Source organism: Odocoileus virginianus, chromosome 13 (assembly GCF_023699985.2).
Source record: "Odocoileus virginianus isolate 20LAN1187 ecotype Illinois chromosome 13, Ovbor_1.2, whole genome shotgun sequence".
Taxonomy (NCBI): Eukaryota; Metazoa; Chordata; class Mammalia; order Artiodactyla; family Cervidae; genus Odocoileus; species Odocoileus virginianus.
Window position 1 is genome coordinate 56,576,115 of NC_069686.1, and position 25,652 is coordinate 56,601,766.

The 25,652-nt window shown below is 39.2% G+C and overlaps 1 protein-coding gene across 4 annotated transcripts in view; it reads left to right on the forward strand.

The window, feature by feature from the left end:
• Nucleotides 1-25,652, forward strand: part of DPP10 (dipeptidyl peptidase like 10) — a 1,494,592-nt gene that overhangs the window by 764,473 nt on the left and 704,467 nt on the right. The window contains exon 1 of one of the 4 annotated variants that reach the window (XM_070476306.1): nt 11,853-12,500. The exons of 1 other annotated variant lie outside the window; for it this stretch is intronic. In XM_070476306.1, coding sequence (XP_070332407.1) covers nt 12,429-12,500 — 72 coding nt within the window. In that variant the 5' untranslated portion in view covers nt 11,853-12,428. Of the gene's footprint in view, nt 1-11,852; nt 12,501-12,634; nt 12,740-12,986; nt 13,197-25,652 lie in introns of those variants that run through there. 2 more of the 4 variants (XM_020892274.2, XM_070476305.1) reach the window with 2 other exon arrangements.

Sequence of the window (25,652 nt, forward strand, 5' to 3'; positions counted from 1 at the left end):
TTTTATCAGGAGACACAACAACAATGACTACAGGCTTAACACATCAAAGACTGATGCTTAACACATCAATGCATCCATAAATATTTAATAAAAATTAGAGATTCCAAAATGGTAACACTCTAGCTCTATTAAAAGTTTTTGTACATTAACTCGAATAGTTTTATGGATGAGATGGTTCCTCTCATGTACTATTTGGTTACCCAGTGGTACAGTTCCAAAAAAGGTAGAATTAATGTTTGATTCTTTTCTTTCATCTAGTTTTCATGAGAACAAATTGGTTTCCTATCAACCTCAGAAGGGAACCAATTAAGATTTAAATGTATCTGGTGGATTCCCATCCACTGTAATTTCTATCCTTACCAAAGCTCAACATTTTCTTTGGCTCCGTAGAGGCATTTTAATGCTCCCTTTTAATTCCCCTTAACATTATCCTAATAGTCTTTGAATGTTCTCATGCTAGTTTATGTCAAAACGTTTCAGGTTTATCTGGTACATTGCTTATTCCAAATACAGTGCATCTATTTCTATAAAAAGTCCTGACTTCTTTTATGATGACAATCTGGCTGTAGGTGATAATTTTTGCTCCTAGGGTTGCTAGATTTAGCAAATAAAAATAAAGGACACTATGTTACATTTCAATTTCGAATAAACAACAAATACATTGTCCCAAAATCTATACAGGACAACTTGTACTAAAAAGTATTTGTTGTTTATCTGAAATCAAATTTAAATGGACAGCCTAAATTTTATCTGACAGCTGATTACAACTAGGTAGGTCATCTCTAGACAGTTTAGTCCAGGTCCTCTGAGAAGCAGGTATGATTAGTATGCAAGAGAGTTATGGGAGGAAATCATTATGATGAAACAAAGCCAAAGGTTTGAAAAGACAGGGCAGCCCTCAGAGGGTGATGCACGCTTGACTTCTGTGAAAGGCAGGGAGATGAAAGGAGAGGAAGAGAATCAGAGTCTCAAATTACAGTTCAGTTTAATAAATATAAATATTTATAAATATATACATATCCCTGGTTCACATGTTATTTTCTTAAATATCTTTAATGTGTCCATTTATTTTCCCCTTAGGATAAAGTATTGTTGTGGAAAAATCGAATGATAATATTAGTTCATTTTAAGTACTTTTTTGCCTACATGCCCTTCCTACTTTCTTCCTTTAAAATCTCTTAATTTAACATGTGTTGATTATGCTCTGTTAATAATCTCAGGCACATTATGTGATTTTTGAGAAAGTAGTTAAAAAATTTTTTTTTTCAATGTCATGATATTTTCTTAAATCATTGTTTTTAATGTTTCTTCTCCCTCCCACCTTGATTTGTTTTCCCACTAAGGAACTCCCATAATCTGTATGTTGGATCTTCCTTTGTGTCTGCAATATTTATGTTTTTCTTTTGGACATGTTTATTTCTTTTTTCACTTCTTTTGGGTTTTTTTCTTTATCATTTTTCCCTTCCCACTTTGATTTTCCTTAGAAAGTAAATAGTTTACTCTTTGCCGATCATTTATTTTCTGTCATAATACTTAACACTGTCATTGAACCTTGAAAACAACCATAAGTACATGTAAATGATCAAGTATAAAAAAGTTTTATATTCCAGTAACTTTATTTACAAAATATGAAGTGAGCTGCAAACTATAGTTTGCCAGTCTTTGGTCTATTGGGATATTATTCTCCTTTCTTACAGGAAGTTTGTTTTAAAGGGAAACGTTTAGGTGAACGTTTAGATTGTTAGAAGTTCAGACAGGTTTTCTAACTTCAAATAAATATTTTTTGTTTTCCTATAGTGCTTAAAAAAACATAATAGCTTGTGTTCTTAGATTTCCCAGACCTGTTCACCTTTTGTCCATATTTTCTATTTCCTTCATCTCTATTATTTTTATTCTGCTCAATTTTGATTCCACTTCTAGTAATTTTTCCTCAGTGTGGGGTCCTGTGTTGGAAAGAAGCCTTGAAAGGTCAATTTCAAAAGTTCAAGGGATCTAGGCTGCTTTAGCTACCTTAGGCTTTGACATTGGCTTGTTAAGAGCTATGAAGTTAAGAACTATGAAGCTGTGAAGTGTTTGAGATTTTACAAGGCTTACAAGTTAACAAGTTAACCTACCAGTTTTATGGATATTTTCAAAAAGTATGAGACTCTTGAGTTAGAGACAAAGAATTTTACTACTTATAGCAAAGAGTATGAAATTGAAAGTTGCTCAGTCCTGTCCAACTCTTTGCGACCCCATGGACTATGCAGTCCATGGAATTCTCCAGACTAGAATACTGGAGTAGGTAGCCATTTCCTTTTCCAGGGGATCTTCCCAACCCAGGGATCGAACCCAGGATTCCCACATTTCAGGAGCATAAATATCATCATATTCTATGTGTAAGCTCTCCTTGTCCCCAGTCCCCATGGAGGTGAGTGACTGGACCCAGATGAATGTTGGCTTATACAGTGGGTTACAGATGAGGAAACCTGAGCTTAAGAAAGTCAAACCTTTTACAGTGAGAAGTAAGAAGGCTCTTTGCCGTTGTTCCAGAGGAAGACCATGCTCCCTCTTTCCAGGATAATTGCTACACAAATATACTTTAAAAGATACTCAAGAATAAAAGACCATTTCTTGTTAGTAAGACCTGCAGAAATGGGAGAGATCAACTGGAAATTGACTCTCCGCAGAATCCCTTTCACTATTGAAATGCACAAAACCTCTCCTAGTTATTTTTATACTGATCCACCATGCTTTCTCGTGAATACCATCCACTGACTATATTTTGGTTTTTTTTCCTTGAATATTTTGGGATTGTAGGTATGTCATTTGCCCTACTGCTTCACTCTGCTTTCTCTAGATACCACGGGCACTCCGGCTGCGTGGCTTTCGGTATTTACAGATTAGTAGAGGTGTTTTATTGAATGGATTTGTTGTAAATGTTGTGCTTCTGGTTTTGATGTCTAGTTCTCATCTAGCCTAAACCCATGCTGACATCACTGCAGTCCATCTTCCCAAAATGACCCTATCTTTTTAAAGAAAGTATGCCAAGCTGATTTTCCTTTTTTTTTTTTAATTCTCATTTTGAACACCAACTTTACTATGCTATGACATGGTTATACTCCATGATCATACTGAGTTGCAGTGGGGTGTTTGACCTTTTCCCCCTCCTCCCGACACTAAATGGTACTAAGTTTTTCTATCATTTTAACTGGAGGTCCAGTCTTTTTCTTTTCTATTTACACGATTACATATTTTCCCTTCTTGCTATTATTTATGTATCTCACCCTACAGTAATTCTTGTTACCCTCTTTTTGAGTATCTTACCCAAAGAGTAGTAAATCAGACAAATAAACTTGTTTAAAATGTGTGCAGTTGTTGCAAAGGAAAAAGGAAAATGCTCTGAGTTTGGGCATAATTCTAGAAGATTCTGTTGACCTTGTGGTAGTTTTGGCATTATATGGACAGGCTATAGAAATTTAAACTATATGAAGATGACAAACTTTTGTATTCAATTCAACATTTCCTCATAAGTTTACCTAGTATGGATCTTCCTCCCTCAAATTAAGTATAAGATTTATATACAAGGTGGGAAATAGACGTCCATAGGAGCTGCATTGCCAATATAACTCTTGTCTCCAAATTCATTTTTTCCTACGAGTTCTCAGTACTAGAGGCTCAGTATTTCACAGTACATACTATCTGCTCATGAGCAGTGGAAAATTCCAAGTTTATTTGGCTTTCACTTAGTGTTTTGAAACTCAGCAATATCTGGCAAGCCTTTACCCATATCCAGCCTCAGCAGATCAGAGGGTTATCAAGATTACATAATTCCTACATGTTAAATAGAAAAGCATAAAATGTTCTGAGACAATAGGAAGATAGAAAAAAGATGCTTTCTTTGGGTGATGCTGCTCAATAAATTAAATAAAAAAATAAGTTCACAGCAGATTGTGAGAGAGCTTAATATTGAAATGGTAAGGAGAAGAATTATTTTTTTTTTTTCAAAGTACACTTCATCCACAACCTCTTTCATTTAAGCAAGGAGACTGACATAGACTCCCACCCACAACCCCTGCACACACACACAAACCGTACCTCTGTGCCCAGTAACCTTTTCTGCCGCCCATACAAATCACAGTTTAGTAGAAAAGGTAACATGTCTTTTGTGGCAATTAGAATGCTGAGCAAGCTAACACAGAATAAAGGCATAAACTGTGTAGTGAGGTATACACTAGAAGACATACTGATGAAGAGTGTCTCTATGAACTTGAGTTAGGAAAGGATGTGGGAGGAGCTTAGCCCTAATCAGTCAATTACAGTTGAGAAGATGGACAAGCGAGTGGATCACTTCTCCACAAGGAGGGGTAGGGAACCACAAAAGAGACTGCCATCCATCCTATGAGGCTATTTTTAATGTCCTATCAATAGGATAAAATGCTCATATGAATACTACTGACTCAAAAAAATGGCTAATTAATTGGTATTGCTCTAGTCAATGATTTGTATAAACTGTGATATTTGTTAGTGATTTTCTCCACCTCCTCCACTGATGCATGTAGTCAATTGTTAAGTGCAAAAATGATAAACATTACAAGAAAATATAGATAATTGATAGTAATTGAAAAATATAAAATATAAATCAACTACAGAAGAATAAGGAAATTAAAATTTGGAGTATGCTTTCTAAAATTATATGAATGTATGGTAAAAACAACTACAATATTGTAAAGTAATTAGCCTCCAACTAATAAAAATAAATGGGAAAAAAAAAGAACCAATGGCAGAAGCTATACTTAATACCTAACCAAAAGGAATTAAAGTATTTTACAATTCTTATGAAAACATTAATAAGAATATAAAAGACTTAATATACCTGGATATCCCTAACAGCATCAGAATGCCTCTTTTGATTTCCCTCCTTTCTTTTTCTCTTCTCATTTCTCCTTAATCTCTTCAACTTTCTCCCTTTTTGATTTGAATGAAGATACATGAAGTTAGTAAATACTTAGAATCATAAGATAGACATCAAGTGACTCAGTTATCTTCCCAAATAGATACAGGTGATGGATAGGTAGATGAATACAAGGATATAAGATGTGATCTACATTAATAGCAAACAACTCATCTAGGTTAATATGTTAAACAGAGTTAAACAGTGTTTAGTAATAAGAGATGTATTTTATGTGCCTCATTTCAATAGTGGTCACATCCCAAGATGCCCTGAACTATATTTGCAAAATCTAAACACAAAACTCTGGGATGAAAGGACAGACTGGGAATCCAAAGACTTGGCCTCAATTTTCTTTGGAAATGGTAGAAGGAAAGTTGCCAGTGGTAGAAACTCAATTGGTAGAGAAGAATGCCAGGGGCCCTTTAATGCTAGTGGATGGTCTGGAGCCTTCTCATCTGAATCTTAGACTAGATTATCTTAAGTTTTCAAGAAGAAAATTCATGAGGAAGTGTGAATCTAGCACTAAATCCTTAAAAATACATTGAGCATGGTGAAATTGTTAAAAAAAAGAAGAAGAAAAGAAAGAAGGAATTCTCTCTGAAATTAGTCAAGATCTCAAGTTTTATCTTTCAATGTATAAAAGATTTCTCTGAATGAGAAATGTTCTTCTTGCTGTTCTGGGAATTATATAAGGAAAGGAATCAGGTAACCACTATGAAGTCTGAGTGTAGGAGAAGGAATAATATACTTTCCAAGGACAAAGATAAAGAGGTTATTTTGAATCATTAGAAAAGCTAGTCCTGTTTAGGAAGTCAGAAATATCAAGAGATATTAGGTTCATAGAAATGTATCTATCATAGACACATTACCTGAAAAGAACAAATAGTATGCCAGTGTTTCTAAGTACTTTTCCACATCTGACAATCCTTCTGTCATTTGTGGACAACATCTGATGCAGGAAACATGATTTCATTTCTGAAGAAATAGGAAGATGAGGAAATAATTATCACGAAAAGGAAGGGAAGGTATTTTTATATAATTACTCTTAAAAATCAAATAAACACAAACCCCTTGTAAAGCAAGGATACTGAAGTGAGTAGCCATTCCCTTCTCAAGGGGATCCTCCTGACACAGGGATCAAACCTGGTCTCCTGCAGGCAGATTCTCTACCCTCTGAACCATCAGGGAAGTGTAAAGCATCTAGAAGGTAAAAATAACAGGTAATTCCCCCCACATTCTAGATGTTTTGGTGTTGTGATTCAGCTATACATTGGAGAGAAAATATTAAATGGGAAACACATGTTCACAGCTTTCCTGTCTTAATACTCGTGTATGTCATAGAAGGCCTGTTAGGGATAAAGATTTGAGGTATGTTAATATAACAACCAAGAGGACTGAACAGTCCTGATCTCAGTGCGAATGAGAAGTTTGTTAATATCTTCCTGTCTCCAGTGAGCAACAGGAATGATTCCCAGGATATTGCAACTCTGTCTGCTTCCACCAGAGATCATAATTGGGCTATGAATTTTTACAACAGGAAAGTCTTCCTTTCATAGACAGAGACTAACAAGTTTAGTTAAATTAATGCCCACAGCATCTCAGAACAGGATGAGCTCTGTATATGGGTATCACTCAAATATATAGTGACACTAACTCTTTTTCTTTCTTTTTTATTAAAACATCTTTGTGATAGTTTACTGGTTAGAGCTTCTGTTAATAACATATATCTTATTTCTGAGGATTGCTCAGCATCCTGGTCTTCTGCCCAGTGACATGATATGCACTTCGGGGAATTCAAGGAGCCAATTGAGGTGAATAGAGGTGATTTATAAATCGAAAGCAAATGATAGTGGAAGATGTGAATCAAAGCTATTTCTTGATCTGCGAAAAGCTAATTGGGCACATTTCAGGACAGGTTTCAAAGGCACAGCTCATGAACTCTGTCTTCCTGATGCTGTGCTCATTACAGACATTCAATAGAGGACTGGCTAATGCTAGAGAAGTCCCCATCAAAGCAGCCTTAACATGACACTGCAGATTTACTTCTGGAGAGAGAGAGAAGCGAAAAGAGAGAGATTCCAGGCAACCAGCCTTTACAGAGTCCTATTTGCCTTAAGTAATTGATCTGAAACTGAAGCATTTGTCTCTAAAGGCTATCTGGGCTTCACAAATCCTCAAGGGACTTTGTCTTCCTCTAACTTTTCAGGGTTTAGCCAGGCTTTATTTGTTACTGTTTGTTGTCAGAGGAAATGTGGGATTTTATAGCCCTGTGTCTACCCTTTGATATGGAAGACTGAATATAGCACACATGATCTAAATATTATGGAAAAACCCATTTTTGCCACTAATGCTTAAAAATGTTAATGATGATCTTCAATGGATTTAATTATCTAAATCTCATGGCTTATGCTGTTAGTCATGTTAATAATTCTAGGTAAAATGAAATGTATGAGTTGGTATCATACTTTTAAAGAATCAAATATCAAGGAAAGAAAGACATTGCAAATGTTCACAATGTCATATGTGAGAAAATTTTTGGCTGACTTGGAAAATTTAAATCAATATATTGAGGAAGCAACTTAGTGAGTTATGTTTACATGGGAACCTGAAACTAGGATTTGAGTCAGTAAAATTTTTCCAAAGGGAATAGAGGAGTCTGAATCCTAGAAATTTTCCTGAATAATATGGCCCCATGTTGCAAGATTTGGATATTTATAACCCCAAATAAAAGGGATTTTGGAGGACAGTCTCTTCAGGTTTTTGCAGTTTTAAGACTCTGATTCCATTCCACAAAAACTGTAGGAAAACTTACTTTATCACTGCCTGACTGTTATAAAATGAATGCTTGTCCATGAGTTAGCTCATTAAAGATAATATATGAAAAAAGTACTGAGAAATACTGTATAAATCTCTACAAAACTCTCCTTTCATGAAACTTTGTTTTTTAGAAATGACACACTATAAAGAAATTAATTTTAATTTTCTGAATTCTAAAAATAGTATCAAGACAAGAATCGTCAGTGTACACACATGTGTAACTAGAGAGCCAGTGGAAGTTTGGTGGATATTAAGGACCTTTGGTGAAATAATTTACTTACCTATTGATTTTTGTGTTATTTTTGTAAGTACTTGTCTCACTAAGATTTAAAAGTATGTAATGTAAATATTTTAACATTTCAATGGCACGTGTTTGCTCCATAAAATTAATATATCGTAGAAATCTATAGAGAAAGATGGGATCTTAGTGGTCATGTACTCTAAAGATTTGAATTATACCAGGTAAGGAAGCAGATCCATAAGTGACTTTCAGTTCAGTCACCCAGTCATGTCCGACACTTTGCAAACCCATGGACTGCAGCACGCCAGGCCTCCCTGTCCATCACCAACTCCTGGAGATTACTTGAACCCATGTCCATTGTGTCGGTAATGCCATCCAAGCATCTCATTCTCTGTCGTCCCCTTCTTCTCCTGCCTTCAATCTTTCCCAGCATCAGGGTCTTTTCGAATGAGTCAGTTCTTCTCATCAGGTGGCCAAAGTATTGCAGTTTCAGATTCAACATCAGTCCTTCCAATGAACATTCAGGACTGATTTCCTTTAGGATGGACTGGTTGGATCTCCTTGCTAAACAAGGGATTCTCAAGAGTTTTTTCTAGCACCACAGTTCAAAAGCATCAATTCTTTGGCACTCAGCTTTCTTTATAGTCCAACTCTCACATCCATACATGACCACTGGAAAAACCATAACTTTGACTAGATGGACCTTTGTTGGCAAAGTAATGTCTCTGCTTTTTAATATGCTGTCTAGGTGGGTCATAGCTTTTCTTCCAAGGAGCAAGCGTCTTTTAATATCACGGATGCAGTCACCACCTGGAGTGATTTTGAAGGCCAAAAAAATAGTCTCTCACTGTTTCTATTGTTTCCCCATGTATTTGCCATGAAGTGATGGGACCAGATGCCATGATCTTCATTTTCTGAATGTTGAGTTTTAAGCCAACTTTTTCACTCTCCTCTTTCACTTTCAGCAAGAGGCTTTTTAGTTCCTCTTCACTTTCTGCCATAAGGGTTGTGTCATCTGCATATCTGAGGTTATTGATGTTTCAGCTTGTGCTTCTTCAATCCCAGCATTTCTCATGGTGTACTTTGCATATGAGTTAAATAAGCAGGGTGACAATATACAGCCTTGATGTACTCCTTTTCCTATTTGGAACCAGTCTGTTGTTCCATGTCCAGTTCTAACTGTTGCTTCTTGACCTGCATACAGATTTCTCAGGAGGCTGGTCAGGTGGTCTGGTATCCTCATCCCTTTCAGAATTACTTCTGCCTATACCTTCATGCATGAACTAGGGCATGAGACTAGGGCAAGAACTACAATATGATCACACCTAGTCTGGTACAGGTCCTCTTGTCTACACTGCACTAGCCTTATATCTAACTGAGTAGTTTTAAAACTTTGTAGATGTTTGATTGTAAATTAGTGTTTTATGTCTTTATATGATAACGTAATCAGAAACCATACAACACTCAGCTTCAGACATTCTCTCAGAATATAAGCCTTTTTTTTTTCTTGACCAGTGGAATTTTTTCTTCAATAAGGAATAAAGTAGAAAATCCTATGCTGTAATTCAAGGACATCACATTTCAAAAAATAGAGTTAATCAAGTTGGAGACATTAGTTTACCTGTGCTGTGCTTAGTCATGTCTTTGTGACTTCCTTGAGCGTAGCCTGCCAGGCTCCTCCGTCGGTGGCGTTCTTCCCAACCTAGGGGATCAAACCCAGGTCTGCTGCCTTGCAGGCAAATTCTCTTCTGTCTGAGCCACCAGGAAGCCCAGTTTATCTGTGATTAAGTTTTAATTAATGCCCTTAACTTAGATCCCAGCAGCTGTAAAATAATCCTCTTAGCTTGGGCTCAGTCGTGTCTGACTCTTTGCGGTCCCATGGACTGTAGCCCACCAGGCTCCTCCGTCCATGGGATTTTACAGGCAAGAATACTGGAGTGGGTTGCCATTTCCTTCTCCAGGAGATCTTCCCGAGCTAGGGATTGAACCCAGGTCTCCCGCATTATAGGCAGATGGTTTACCCTCTGCATCTCCAGACTAGATAAAGACCCACCAAAAAGACAAAGACTCAAATTAAATCAAAGAAGCTTTCCTTTAAAATATGATGTATGCACACAAATGCACATTATACATGAAACATACAATTTATGTCTTGAATTGTGACCCAAGTGGATTTTATAGTGAATACTGATAATGGATGCAAATTGAACAGCTTAATTCAATCAAATAAGTAATCTTAAGTAGAATTAGGATAACTCCCTTGTCCTATGTGGCAGAAATCTTTGTATATAACTCAATTCCTGCAAGTCAGTTGTTCAATATAGAAACAAATGCAAAGGATGAAACATCGAAATAATGAACAGAAGAGCAAAATATAAGGACAAAAACACTTTTTGAATAATAGAGCACCCTTTCTCCCAAAACATTATATGTAAGGGAAAATCTGTATTGTCAGATTTAAAGGCTAAATTGCCCAATAGCTATTTTACTACTGTTTCATTAAAAATTTTGTTTTGCACTTTTACAACTAGCAGAATTATTCCTATTAAAATGGTCTAACACACTCTAATAGATCACTCATAATATGTCCTTTATTACCTGTTTTTGAAAAGCAACTTTCCTCTCCATTCAAATACTACTTTTCTCTGTAGAGAAAGTCATTTTATTCTCCAATCTACTCAAATTTGGTGAACCTGGCTGTCTTAAAAAAAAAATAAAAAGTATATCTTAAAGGCACTATTGTTATAATTAATGCTTAGGACAAGTGTGACAGTGCAGACCTTAGGAACCAACAAGGCAGGATAAAAACATTGTTTTATCCTACAACATTTCCTCAGCTGTGTGTATGTATGTGTGCGTGCGCGCTCAAGTGTTGACTATTTGCGACACCATGGACTGTAGCCTGCCAGGCTGCTCTGTCCGTGGAATTTTCCAGGCAAGAATTCTGGAGCAGGTCGCGATTTCCTACTCCAAAGGATCTGCCCCCCATCAGGGATCAAACCCAGGGTCATCTCTTGAGTTTGCTAGGAGGTGGCTTGTTCTTGGACTAAGTAACTCAGACAAGGATGGAGTTGGTCCTTAGCTAATAAAATAGGATTCCAGGCGACTCCTCTCCCCTCCCCCACGCATTTTCTAGGTCCCTTCTGCGGAAACCTCACAGCTTGTCTGCTGAACCCTGAAGTACCAGATAGTTGACTCCTCTCTTCCAGTCTCCGGCGAGAAATCTCAACAACCAGTGCTTGAGACTCGGGGGCCTATTGTTGCCCACCTGCTCTGGGTGGGTCCTTTCCACCATCCCGGGAAATCCGCGTGCTAGAGCGTTTGGATGAAGCTGGCGCACTTGGGTTTATTATATCCACAGGGATTCGGCTCCAAAAAGCTAGATTGACTCAATGTTTTGCATGCATGGTCCAGGCTCCCAGTACTCACTACAACGTAAACTTTGGAAGGGAGAGAGGTGTGTTGAGGAAGGGTACGGTGTAAAGGGGCTTAAAATGTGAGGATTTGTCTTCGTGTCCAGAGAAAGAGAGAGAGAGAGAAAAGTATGAATACCAGAGTATCATTATTTTATTCAACCTTTAGGAATTCCACTGGCATTATTAACCAACTAGCCGGGGAATCCAGGCTGGAGGCTAAAGGATCCCCGTCTGTTGACTCAAATCAGAAGACCGGTCATAATCAGTCCACGACCACCTCTGGGGTCCCGATAGGTGCTGGTGCCCGGGATGGGGCTCCGGACCGCCAGGACCCCTCTGCCCGCTGGCTCCTCGGAGCGCTGGAGCATGCCCAGTAACAGCGCAGGAGCCGCCGAGGGCTTTGCAGGCGCGCGCTCCGCTTCTCCGGGTTTTAGCAGGAGCCCGCGGGGGGCGGGCGGGGGTGAGGGGACCCGCGGAGCCGGGCAGCCTCCGCCGCGCTTGTGGGGAGCTCGCGCCAGGCGCAGTGCTCTCGGCCGCTTTGCAGTTGCTCCAGAGATGCTGGCGCGCGGCTCCCGGCTGCTCCACCTGGCGCGCTGAGCTCGGCGCGGGGCGCCCCCGGGGGCTGGCGGGGGGCGCAGACTGCGGTGGAAGGCGAGCCGGGCTCCTCCGGGACTGCGAGACCACGCTCCAGCGCTGGCCGCTCCACTAACTTGGCACTTGGCGGTGTCGGCTCTCCCAGGCCGTCTGCGCTTTGGGGTAGCGGGGTGGAGGTGGGGGGCGGGGGGAGTGGGGAGTTAGAGGGTCTGCGGTGGCCGAAGGAGGGGTCCTGCAAGGGGGAGCTCGCCTGCTGCCGCTCCTCTTCCCCTCCCCATCGCTGCCCTCCCCCCACCCCGTCGCCGCCGCTTTGCCTTCCGCCAATTCGGAGAGCCTCGGGAGCCTGTGACATGCGATCCCTGCCAAGTGACGGTCCCCGAGTCTGAAGTGCCCGCGAGGAAGTGAGCGCCGCCGCGGGCCGCGGGCGATGACCGCCATGAAGCAGGAGCAACAGCCCACCCCGGGGGCCAGGGCGAGCCCGGCGCAGCCGGCGGACCAGGTGAGAGCTGGCAGCTGCGGCCAGGCCCTCCCAGGAAGGGAGGCTCCCGCCCGCGCGGCCCCCGCCCCTCCGCCCGGGCTCGGCTCCCACGCCTCCTTCTCCCCATCCACCCCCGCCCCAGTTCCAGGCTCTCCTCAGCTCCTCCATGGACTCTGCAGGAAGTTAGAGCCTCCGAGTGCGCTCCGGGGCCGGGCGAGAGGATGCGCAAGGTGGAGAGCCGCGGGGAAGGGGGCCGCGAGGTAAAGGCTGGCGTGGCCTGGGCGACCCCGCGGGCGGGCCCCCGACGGAGGGAGAGGTGGCCGGGGCCAAGAAATGGGGACCTCTTGGCTCCTACCGAGGCACGTTGGAGGAATTGCTGCTCTCCTGGAGGCTTCCACTTGCTGGGTTCGAACCCTGTTTTCACGTAGCTGAGACCAAAGCTTACCCGAGTAGGCAGATGACCTTTAGGCCATCAGAGTTTTTCCTTTCCTTTCTGTTTTCCTTTGAGGAGACCGGGACGGGGTGGCCGGGGGTTGGGGGGGCGGGAGCGCAAAATGGGGGAAGTGGGTGTACCACGCATCTGTTGTCTGCTTGGAACGGAGCTTGGAGCGAAAAGGCATGATTAGGTGGAACTGGGAAGATGCTGGCTTTAGTGATTTGTTGAGTCCAGATGTGTTGTTTCTGCAGAGAAGAGGAGGTGCGCTGTGCTGGCTGAGGGTAATTTTAGTCCGTTTTCTGTCTTTCCTCTCTGGCCACCCCGTTTTGTTTCGGTCTTTAGGAATCTGTAGCATAACCATACGGTGAATCTCTGTCTCGTCTCTGTCCCTGGGTTGGGGTGACTCGTGAGTTCGGTGTCGCCTTTTCCCAAAGTTGGAGGGTCGGGAGCGCCGAGCTGCCCTGGCCAAGAGGAGGGAGGCTGTGTGAGCCGGCAGGTGATGCTGTCACGATTACCCCTTTAGAGGGTCTGAACCAAGAGGGCTACACTTAGGTCTGCCGGTCACCACGGAGCTGGACGACGGAGGCGCCGGGGTCCAGAGGTGGTCTCTGCCCCGAGTGCACTATTGAAGGTCTCTCAAAGCATTTCTGGCGGAGACACTTCGAGCTCCTTGCTAGAAGTGGACGAAGTGGGTGCAGACAGCGAGGCTACAGGAGGGCTCGGCTCTTCGCATATTCTAAGCATTGAGGAGTTAGTGAAGGCGAGCTGTCGGCTCAGAGTGGCGGGAGGCAGAGGGGGCGACTCCAGGGCTGCCGTTATTAATATTCTAGTCCTGGTTGTCGCTCCTGGCTCGTGGCCTCTCTTTCGCCCTTCCCTCCCCTTCTCGTTTTGCTCACATATGTTTCACATAGATGGTGAGGATTACTCAAAAGACTTAAAGCCCCCTCCCTTTACTGAGAGGGATGACACAGTTTTTATAAAGCAGTTGTTTTCTTAAACTATTCTTTTTGCTCCTTACCCTGAGAAAAGTATGAAAATATTAAAACATGTATATAACTTATCCTTTCTCCTTGTATCTCTTTTCCCTGCTCCCTCCAGCACACATCACAAGGTAGCAACTGGTTAACTGATTATAAAAATAATTTCAGGAGAGGAGCATGGATTTAACATCCTCTTTCAGGCTGACAGCTCTTAAATTTCATTAACAAGCCACTGAGCCTCTCTACTGCACTTGGAATGATACTACCAATAAGAATGATTAGTCAGGTGAGAGTCTCCACATGAAATCTTTACTCACTAATCTGTGACACCAGCTGGTTACTTGAGGCTCTGCAAACAGTTCAGTGATGGTGGAGGTGGGGAGGAAGAAGAAGAGGATACAGAAGCTGAAAATGTTTATGTAAATAGTGAACAAGCTGTATATCCACAGCAAAGCCTTCTGTCAGAACTAATCTGGTACTTAAAATTCACATGAAGACAGAGACTCAAGCTTGAATCCATTGTTGGTGTGTGTTTTTGCTTATGCACACTTCGAATAGTCAGGGAGTGGCCATTTGTAGAAGTCTTGTTTTAATTGAGTTTTTTTAAGTGCCTTTCTGAGCACTGACATGATTTTACAATGTCAATGGTATGCATATTACACTTGAGTTAAAATGAAAGAGATTGATTTCTCAAGGGAAAGGAAAGGAAGACTGAAGTATACATGGCAGCATCCCACTGGGAGTTTTCCAGGCAATCCCAGAAAATACCTATGTGTAGTCTATTCTTTGTCTAAAGCTTGACATACAAAATGATGAGCAGATGATGTGGACAATTTCTGTGATAGCTTAAACTATTTCTTTTAAGATTCTAGGTTTTTTATTAGTAGTATTAGTCATTGTGATTTAATTCTGCAGTTGTTAGGTAACTGTCATGTGGTCCTAGATATAATACCTCCATATAGACAGGGTCGATTGTTCAAATTTCTGCAATATTTCTGGGAAAAAAAAAAGATTCACAAATTTATCTAAAAATGTAGCTTTATGATATCCTACTTAATGGTTAAATAGGGGATGTGTTCCAGTAAGTCACTTGCTAGGTGTTGATTTTGAGTGATTTAAGTTTTTGAATATTGCCAGAAAGGCCTTTCACTTTTTGTGATAGTGATTATTATGAAACCTCAAAGATGCCTTGTCCAGAGGCCATCAAACACCCATTTTCACCAACAGCATCATGGAAGACCAGAGTCTTTCTTCTTAGAGAGATGGTTATGAACTACATAATTTGCTTGCTGTTGTGGCCTTTTAGAGAGTTCAACATCCCTATTACATCTTATCTACTACTGTCTTCTAGTATAGGGTGCCATGACCAGACGTAGCCGCTCCTCTGGGAGCAGCTGCAACAAGAATAACAGGGACTGCATATTTTTATTACTGTTCTGAATCATTGGAGATATTTTTTTATCATCTCAGTAGTCTTGCCTTTAAAGCTTCATTGATTAAATAAATGTTTACAGCAGTTACTTCTGTTGTTTTCATAACACTCCACATTTACAAAATGTCTAAAAATAAACGCTTAGCTATGGGTAGAAGCAGTCATTCCCACTTAACGTAATCAATATCCATTTTACATCAGGGAATACATAATCTTGAGTGGCTAGTTGTAACTTATTATTAGATTTGGAAATCACTTCCTGTGTGCTTGCCATGTGCTGAGTACTGTCCTCTGGGTTGATAAGGTAGCCCTCACTGAATGCATTTTTCTACTTGATCCTCAAAGCTGACACTTTTTGAAAGTTAGGTTTTGTCATTATTCCTAGTTTAGGGATGAGAAAACAGAGGATTCTCTCAAGTAACTGAACAACTTGATCAACCTTGTCTTCATAAGTGGTGGAGATGAGACATAGTCCTAGTCTATGGCATTTAAAAAAATAAGCTCTTTTAAGTCTAAAGCTCCATCTTCTAACCTTTACACAATTACAGTTCAACACCCTTCTACTGGCATAATGTAGAAGAATTGCAAATATTATGTATGCATGCATGTGTACAAATTTACCTTGAATATAAAATGGGAAAAGGTTGTGTCTAACTCTTCAACTGTAAACGTAAATAATAAATCTTGAAATTGAAAAATTAGGTTAGTATCTCTAAAAATAATATAAAACCATATATATCCTGATAAGTACATAGGAACTTAAAAAAAAAATTTCTATCATTTGCCCTTGGTAGTGATAAGACTTTCAGGGTTTCTTAAACAAGTTCCTTTCTATAGTTAGACCTGGTTTAGAGTTTGCTCACGTTGCCACCAGGTGGCACCCTTCTGCTGAGTCCAATGGGTAAAAATATTTCCTAAAATGTTTGACAGTTCTCTAAGCTCCAAAAAACCAAACCCAACAACAAAAAAGCAAACAAACAAACAAAGAAATTAAACAAGAAAAAACGATAACCTTACCTTCTGAAGTATGACTAAAAAGTGTATTTTTATAAACAACTGTTTGGCTGCAGAAGCAGCATTAGTTATGCATAAAAATCAACAACAACCGTAAAACTCAACCTAGTAGAAATCCACTCTCTTACTCTCTTACATAGCAGCCTATTAATGAAATGGTTCATGAACAAAATTGGAGTTAAATAGATAATACATAAAATGCCTTTTGTAAAATATTAGGGTACTTTTGACTTTTAGGTGATATTAACCTAAAGTTTTCACAAGGAAATTAGGATCCAGTATTTTTACTTCAACTTTGGTCTAGCACACCTGATTAAAAATTTCAAATGAATACTTAATGAATTCATAAAAAAGTTATTGTTCCATGTTTCCCTAATACATAAACATCTCATAATTTAGTTTATATTGTTTTTAACACAGAACTTCAAAGAAAGCTTTTAGAGATCATGTTAAGAAACTTTAATAGAAAATGTATTACTTCTCAACATTCAATATAAAATACATAGTATCGTATTGGTGGAAGAATTCTATATCATTTGGCTATAAAAGACATTGGATACAGGTGCTATGCAGATGTTTTTATAACTTGTTGTTCAGTCACCAAGTTATATTAGACTCTTTTTGACCCCATGGACTGCAGCATGCCAGGCCTCTCTGTCTCTCACCATCTCCCGGAGTTTGCCCAAGTTCTTGTCCATTGAATCAGTGATGCCATCCATAACTTAGGAGATATTATATACATTTCCTATCATCCCTTAATTTCTTATTACATATATTATATATATATATATGTCTTACTGCAAATATATATAACATTTTATCTGCTGAGTTTAGAACACACCACAAAACGTTCCTTGCTTATAAGCTTCTGATCTCTCTGTTTACTTCAAGGACTGAGCGAATTACACATTTAAGACAGATTAAAGTATATAAAAACAAGTTAAAGAAAATTATATTATTAAATATTAATGCTGCATTATCTTATGAAGAGCATTGTATTGGAAACAAAACACTGGAACCAATTTTTCCCAGTCTAAGTAAAATTAAAATTATTTCCAAACTTTGGTTTCTTGAACCATTTATGATTATATTATGTTTTAGACTTTTAGTACTTATAGGCATATTTTAAATTTATTTATAGGTTATCATGTAGCATACATGGCATGCTAAGTTCTTCAGCTGTGTCTGACTCTTTGCGACCCTATGGACTATAGCCTCCAGGCTCCTCTGTCCATGGGATTCTCCAGGCAAGAATACTGGAGTGGGTTGCTATGCCCTCCTCCAGGTGATCTTCCCAACCCAGGGGTTGAACTTACATCTTGTATCTCCTGCATTGCGGGCAGGTTCTTTACCATTAGCACCGCCACAAAGCTGGAATGCTGCAACTAGGACTGTGAGTTTTTGTGCCATCTACCGGAGTATTTATTTGCCACTGTCTATATGTTATGCACTGGAAAGCTGAGATTCAAATGCATATCTCAGCTCTGATAGTCATTACTGTGTTTTGGGGATCAAGATAAGTCATTTTCTGTATTTCATCTGTGATTGGAGGTGGCTATAGATCCTCTACCTGATTGTTGTAAGGACTGAATGAAATAATAAGTAAAAGCTTTTGAATAATGCTTATCTCATGCCAAGTGCTTTCATTAAATGTATAGTTTGGGAATAGGAACCGAGGGAGGCAGAAACTTAGAGGATCATTGAGTCACGTACAGCTGCTGTATCATTTTAGCATTTTCCAGAATATTGCATTAATTAATACACCTGTATATGATTACATATGAGTTTTCACATGCATAAAAATATTTTAATGATGTAGTAAATATTATTGAGTTAGGCATTGAGTTGGCAGAAATGCAGACTTTACGATATTCTGTAACATCCTTATTTCCACTCAATGTAAACTCCCTTCTCTACCAAAATTGAAAAAGATGCATGCACCCAAATGTTCATTGAAGCTGTATTAACAATACCTAGGACATGGAAGCAACTGAGATGTCCATCGACAGATGAATGGATAAAGAAGCTATGGTACATATATACAATGGAATATTACTGAGCCATAAAAAGGAACACATTTGAGTCAGTCTTAATGAGGTGGATGAACCTAGAGCCTATTATACAGAGTGAAGTAAGTCAGAAAGAGAAAAACAATTATTGTATATTAATGCACATATATGGAATCTAGAAAGAGGGTACTGATGAACCTATTTGCAAGGCAGCAGTGGAGACACAGATGTCGAGGACAGACTTATGGACATGGCTTGGTTGGGGTGGAAGAAGGAGAGGGTGGGATGTGTAGAGAGAGTTGCATGGAAACATTCATTACCACATGTATAACAGATAGCCAATGGGAATTTGCTGAATGACTCAGAAAACTCAAACCAGGACTCAGTAATAACCTAGAGGAGTGGGATGGAGAGGGAGGTAGAAGGTATGTTCAAGTGGGAGGGGACATGGGTAAACCTATGGCTGATTCATGTTGATGTTTGGTAGAAACCAATGCAATACTGTAAGGCAGTTATCCTTCAAATAAAATTAAACAAATAAAAAAAAAATAAAACCTTACTTCTTTACTGTCCTACTCTCTAAGAGGCCATGCTGAAAGTAAACATTGGTTAAGTCTCACTAACAGAGGAATTAGCTGCTGAACATACATATTGTTTTCAATGCATTTATGTTGGTAATTAGCATGGAGAAAGAGAAAAGAGGGGTGTGGCTTACAGAAATATCTCAGGAGATGAGACTTCAATTTTGGAACAGGAGAATGCGCATTGCAAGTGGAGTTCCCTGAGGAGCCTAGGGTGGGTGTGCCTACTATCATTGGGAGTGAGACTAAGTAACCCTGTATTGGGCTCAGATAATTTGAAAGATTTTTACACACATTTTTTTTTTTCCCACAGCTATTCCTATGCAGTATTTAAATATACACAACATTTTTGATGTCTGACTATTAAAATTACCTCCATGTATTTTCATACTTACTGAGTGACTGTGGGTTCTAATCAAGTTAGTATCTTGCTGAAACATTTTAACGGGGATATGTAGTAAGATATATGTCAACCAGGAAAGGGTGGAGCTCTCCCCACTTGAAGACCTGTAAAAGCTCCAAAAGAGCAAAAGTAAACAGTGGAGGAAACATAAACTTCTTCATAAGCACATCTTCATGTAAAGTTAGAAATACTTCAATGAAAAGTGTATGCTGCCTCTCCTTGAGAAGTCATATAGTTCAGTATTGATTATTCCCAGCTCAGTCTTGTGTTAAAATTTGTGCTTGACCTGGTCCACAAGATTTTTGGCAATGGCCAATCTCCTTTACTTTTCTCCATCTAGACAACATATGTTTTCCAAGGCTTTTAAAGTTGTGTACCTACCATCCCCCTACCTGGCAGACATTCTTATCATTTATTACGTATTCACTAAAAGAAGGCTTGTCATTTCCAGGATAAGAGAGGAAGCTGGGGAGTAGGCTCAGTGGGGGAGAATGGGACATTTAAGAGAGACTTCATCTATTATTCATCATTTTCCTTAAACTGCCCTAAATTTCCAAGGTTTCGGACATATTCGTATGTGATGATAAATACAACACCCAACTGCCAGACCAAATACAGAAAACTGGCTTGTATCCGAAGCTGACAGAAAAAAAAAACATTTTATTTCAAACTGTAATTGATGTTAACAGCACTCCTGGTAATGTCTTCTACATAATAGAAAATGACTTTCATTTTCTTTTCAAGTTTGTTCATCCCATGGTTTATTTCAGAATTGTTAAAGCGTTAATAATTTTTAAAGCAATTTTCAGATAATATGCTTTTCCCACTAACCAGAACAGCATCTTCTGCAATATATTTTGGAATTGCCAAATGATTCTCAGATTAATTATATTTTGGAGAAGAAGGTAGCATGAGGTATGGTTGAAAACAGAGTCCAACAGATTTCAGACTGAATCTTTCTTTTGCCATTTGCTGTGCAATGTAGGGCAAATGATTTAACCCCTCTGAAATCTGTTCTTCATCTTTAAAGGAAGGGGATGGGGAGAAAGTGGCAAGGATTAGAGACAATCCATATGAAGGGGCTTGTTTAACTTCTGTCCCAGGGTAAAACTTAGTACATATTGGGTAGGCCAGGAAGTTTCCTCAGATTTTCCGGTAACAGCTTATGGAAAAGCCTGGATGACCTTTGCTGGTCAACCCTCTATTTTTATTCTTACTGCTACTGTGTGTCTAAACGATCTGAGAAGATTATTGTGTTTTTCTGCAAGGGTAATTTTGCATTTACATTAATGAAAATACTAAACATATACGTGTGTGTGTGTGTGTGTGTGTGTGTGTGTGTGTGTATGTGTGTTTGTATACATTACCGTGGGCTTCCCAGGTGGCTCATGGGTAAAGAACCCACCTGCAATGCAGGAGGTGTGCATTTGATTCTTGGGTTGGGAAGATCCCCTGGAAGAGGGCACGGCAACCCATTCCAGTATTCTTGCCTGGAGAATCTCGTGGACAGAAGAGCTTGGTGGGCTCTATTCCAAAGGGTCATACACACACTCACACTAATGATCTTCCTATGCTAAGTATTTTACAGTTGGTTTATTATAAGGCATTCGGTAAAAATTTGTAACAACCTGATTGATTTGTAACTATTATCAGCTGCTAACCTGTTTAGGATCTTCTTTGAAGTGATCATGGTTTAATATTCTCTTTCCAGAAGTTTGGTTTTCAGAAATGACTGAATTTCCTTAGAAATTCTTTGCATGTGGGAACTGATGACATGTTGAGTTGAAATTTAAGAAAAGTGCATAATCAAAACTGACTTCTGATCTGGGAGAGCCAAATCAAGTCATCTATATATTCTCCAGCCAAGTTGTATGTTATCTGACTTGAATATTATTGTAATTTGTCATACTTACTGATTTTTCTCAGGTCAATGCAAAAACCTATGTATCAGGTTACAAGATAGCAAATGAAGAAAAGTGAGGAAACAAGCTATTTTATTATTTTTATCCCCAACCCCCTTTTAAGATCTAAATACAGATTCGATTTTTTTATTCCGTATGAAAGCCTCTGCTCTGAAAACCTAAATATGACAAATCTGAGGTATATTATTGAGAACCTGAATGGTAAGCTCTCTTGCAATTTATTTTCAAATAATGGGCCAGAGAGACCACTCAAAGTTGCATTAATAAGGCTTATACAAGGTAGAAATGGGCCTTTTCTGTTATTGATATGTGGTTTTACTTTTTGCAAGAGTAATTGAGTAAGTGAAAATTCTGATACTCATGATTCCATTAATCACATCTCACCTCCAGGAAAGGTTTTAATATGCACTAATGAATGCAAGACTTTTTTTTTTCCATTTCACATATTTTTAAACAAGTGCTAGAGCTTCTTCTTTTTTTTTTTTTTAACAAAACAACCCTTTAAATAAGTGTTTTATGAACTTGCATAATGATTCTTCCCACTTAGACACAGAATACAGTATTAGGAATCAAGATACCTTTGGAATAGAGGTCAAAACTATCTTTTCACAAAGAAAAATCTGAAATTCATGAAGAATGTCTCAAATGTAGAAATAGGTCATTTGTTTGGCTAGGTTGGCATGTAATTTACATTTCCTGGGATTTATGAATTTATGAATAGATTTTCCATCTACTCCATTAGCTTTTAGAGATTTTAAGGAAAAAGACTGTGCATTTCACTGTTTGCTGCTTCTTAGAATTCTATAAAGAGTGTTTTTAAGATATAAAGAAAGCATATTTTGAAGCTATATTCTTCATAATTCTTCATAAAGTTGTTCCTTTTCCCTGATCCTATGAATTAAGTGGTTTTCATTTCTTGACAAGTCATGTTGGCAGTGATAGATAGGTGTGAATTGAACCTGGAGCTGAAATGAAGAGACTCACCCTCATAATTACTGTAAATGCGGTTTACCCAACATTAGTGCCAGAGTGGCATTCTGGGTGGTTTCTTTTGCATCTGTCACTCCTTACAAATGTCTGTTTGCACACAGAATCAGGGCTTGTTGTGTTACAGGATGGTCCCTTTGATTCCTATGTTTCCCTTTGCATCTGTGCCATCTCTAAATCCAAATCCAGTTTTTTCTGCCTTTCTATATTTCTGAAATCCAGTTTCTTTCCAAGACTGATTCCTTGAGTCTAGACAACTGCAACGTCCATAGTGACCTTGCTTTTCCGGATTCTTCCATCAAATAGCCATAAAGTCACAAATGGTAACATTTTGAGAAACTCTTCTTGTCTTTGTTTTCAAATCAGGAGACAGTCAATGTAGAGGTGAGTGTCTAGAATTGGAAGCAGTACTTGATTTGGGGTCTTTCACTTATACCCATTTTTCGTGTCATGCCACCAGAGTCAGCTATTGATATAGTCTCTGGTGAATTTTTGGTGGCACAGACACCTTCCTTAGCATTTGACATCAGAGTAAAATTTGTTTTTTAAATTAACGCTCTTAAAGGCTTTGAATCTGTAGGCAAAACTCTTGATATTTCTTGGTTTCTCCATTGTGATGTGCTCGTTCTAGGCCAGTGGTCTTTAGGCCCTTGGCACCTGGTCACAAAACCATGGAACCACATAAGCATCTTCTCCAACTAGCTGTGGCAAGAGATCACCCCAATGCCATAAAGCCATCACGAAAATAAGCTGTGAGGTGCACTGTTCTAAGGAAATGATAGCAACTCTCACCATACATGAAGACATGAGCATTCTTAGACCTCTCCTCTTCTCCTCAGCATAAAAGAGGACCCATTGATCTTTATACTCAGCATTTGAAATTGCAATTCAATGATGAATAGACAAGTGATTGGATGAGTCTCTTCTTGTGAATGGAGGGATGTACCTAGGTACTCTTGAAAGCATCAAGGTGAATTTTAGAGCTTTCTTTGGAAGTTAGTAGAAACAACAGGCTTCTGATTTGCTGTAGTTCTTGGAAAACAGAACCATTTCAAGAGGATGTACTAATTTTGTCAGTGTCCCCAGTTTCAGTACTAGATCAGAGGAACTTTTATATGCTAAATATATAGGAAATAGTTTTGAGTCACACAAAATTCTTGTTAGTGGAAAGAACAATGGCTTTCTATTCATTTGATGATGTCATGCTTGCTCATCTTTGTGACTCCATAGACTATAGCCCACCAGGCTCCTCTGTCCATGGGATTCTCCAGGCAGGAAAACTACAGCAGGTTGCCATTTCCTCCTCCAGGGGATCTTCCCAGCCCAGGGATAGAACCCACATCTCCTGTGTTCCCTGCATTAGCAGGTGGGTTCTTTACCACAGAGCCACCTGGGAAGCCACAACCTCATTTAAACTCTACTTACTAGTTTGAGCAAGTTACCCAGTCTCTCTGAATTTAATATTTCATCTGAAAATGTTATGATGCTTACCTTGCAGAATTCTTCTGAAGATTAGCAATAAGATAGGTTTATTAACCAGGGGATGATGAAAATGGCTGTGCTTGTATTGTTGTTAATGAATATTGGATGCTGGAGAAGACTCTTGAGAGTCCCTTGGACAGCAAGGAGATCAAACCAGTCCATCCTAAAGGAAATCAGCTCTGAATATTCATGGGAAGGACTGATTCTGAAACTCCAATACTTTGGCCACCTGATGTGAAGAACCAACTCTTTGGAAAAGATCCGGATGTTGGAAAAGACTGAGGGCAGGAGGAGAAGGGGGTGACAGAAGATGAGATGGTTGGATGGCATCATTGACTCAGTGGACATGAGTGAGAGCAAACCCCGGGAGGTAGAGAAGGACAGGGAAGCCTGGTGTACTGCAGTTCATGGGGTTACAAAGAGTTGGACACGACTGAGTGTTGAACAACAAGTACCAGAGGCAAAGGGATGGGGAATCAGGCTTCAGATAGATTGGAGGCTCTGGCTTCATCTCTTTTCTCTGTTACTTTGACTAAACTTCAGAGCACATTTAATATTGAGATTTTTTTTTTTTACATGGAGATTATATGGGTTCAACTTGGCTCCAAAGCAAATATGGATTAGGTTTTGGTTAGTAAAATATCCATTTATTTTTGGATTCTTTATAAATGCAGAAAAATCAACAATGTTTGCATTCTGAAGGCGGAGAACTGAGTATGGATTTGCCTTTTCTGACTTTTTCCCCTTCATTCCATGGTTAAAAATCCTACTCATGCTTATGATCCATTCTACATTTGGAATGCTGTTGCATTCCTATTCAGAGCTGAGAGCTGTAATGGCAAATCTAAAAAAACTAATATAGAATCACAGATGGTGCAAATATTTGAAAATAGGTAAATACAATCTAGGATTAGCTGTTTGGGCTCAGAAATGTCAGCTTCGTATTGCTTATTGGTCACACAAGACAGTTTTAGTTAAGGGGAAATCCAGGACAAAAGCATCATGGTATAAAATTGCTGGTTTGGAGCTATGCAGTGTAACAAGCCCATGATTATTATATAAACTCCAGAATGAGTCTCTATGTAACTAGAAAAGGTGTTTCAGACAGGTCACAAAGTACCAAGAGGCTATATATATGATAAAAATTAAGTAAATATGATAGCATGGAACCACTATCATTAATATCTGCTAAATTACATTTAAAGCCAATTTTTGAGGAGAAAATATCCATTCTCATAGGACTGCTGCAGTTTCATATTATATGACCTGAACATGGGAACTACTAGATTGCCAGCGTAAAATCTGTAGATGGTATTTATTAGTAGCAAGTGCTGTGTGTCCCTATTTCTGACTGAGAGTTTTAAACAATATAATTTATTTTTCTTTCACTTTTTCCCATATTACAGATAGAATTCTTTTAAAAGGTTCTTAGAACTAACTATGGTGATTGTGTTACCTGATTTACTGACAAGACAACAGAGAACAGGCTAACTTGTTCAAGGTCGTACCCATTGGTGAATTTAGCAACCTGAGTAGTTTAGTAATCAGAGGTCCTCTCTTCCAGTTTGGGAGTTGGTAGGAGACTTACTCCATCATGGGATCATAGAAGCCTTGTCTGTTTGTCTGTGTTGCTGTCAGATGCAGTATAAGTGGGTGAGAATTAACAGGGGAAGGTTCCAGCTGGTTTAGGTTTTTTTCTTTTAATTTTTTTTTTTCTAGGCAGTAAGTTTAATAAGATTAAATCTATTATATATTGATCCTATCTGGAAGCATCAAGGAACAGGTAGACATGAGTGTAATGGTTGGGTGAAACCTCGATTTTCTGCTATTTTTTATTTCTCAGATGAAGTGACAGAGAATGGGAAGATAGACTATAGATTATATATGATCTGTGAAGCAGCACTGATCCCTGTCAAGTAAGAAATCC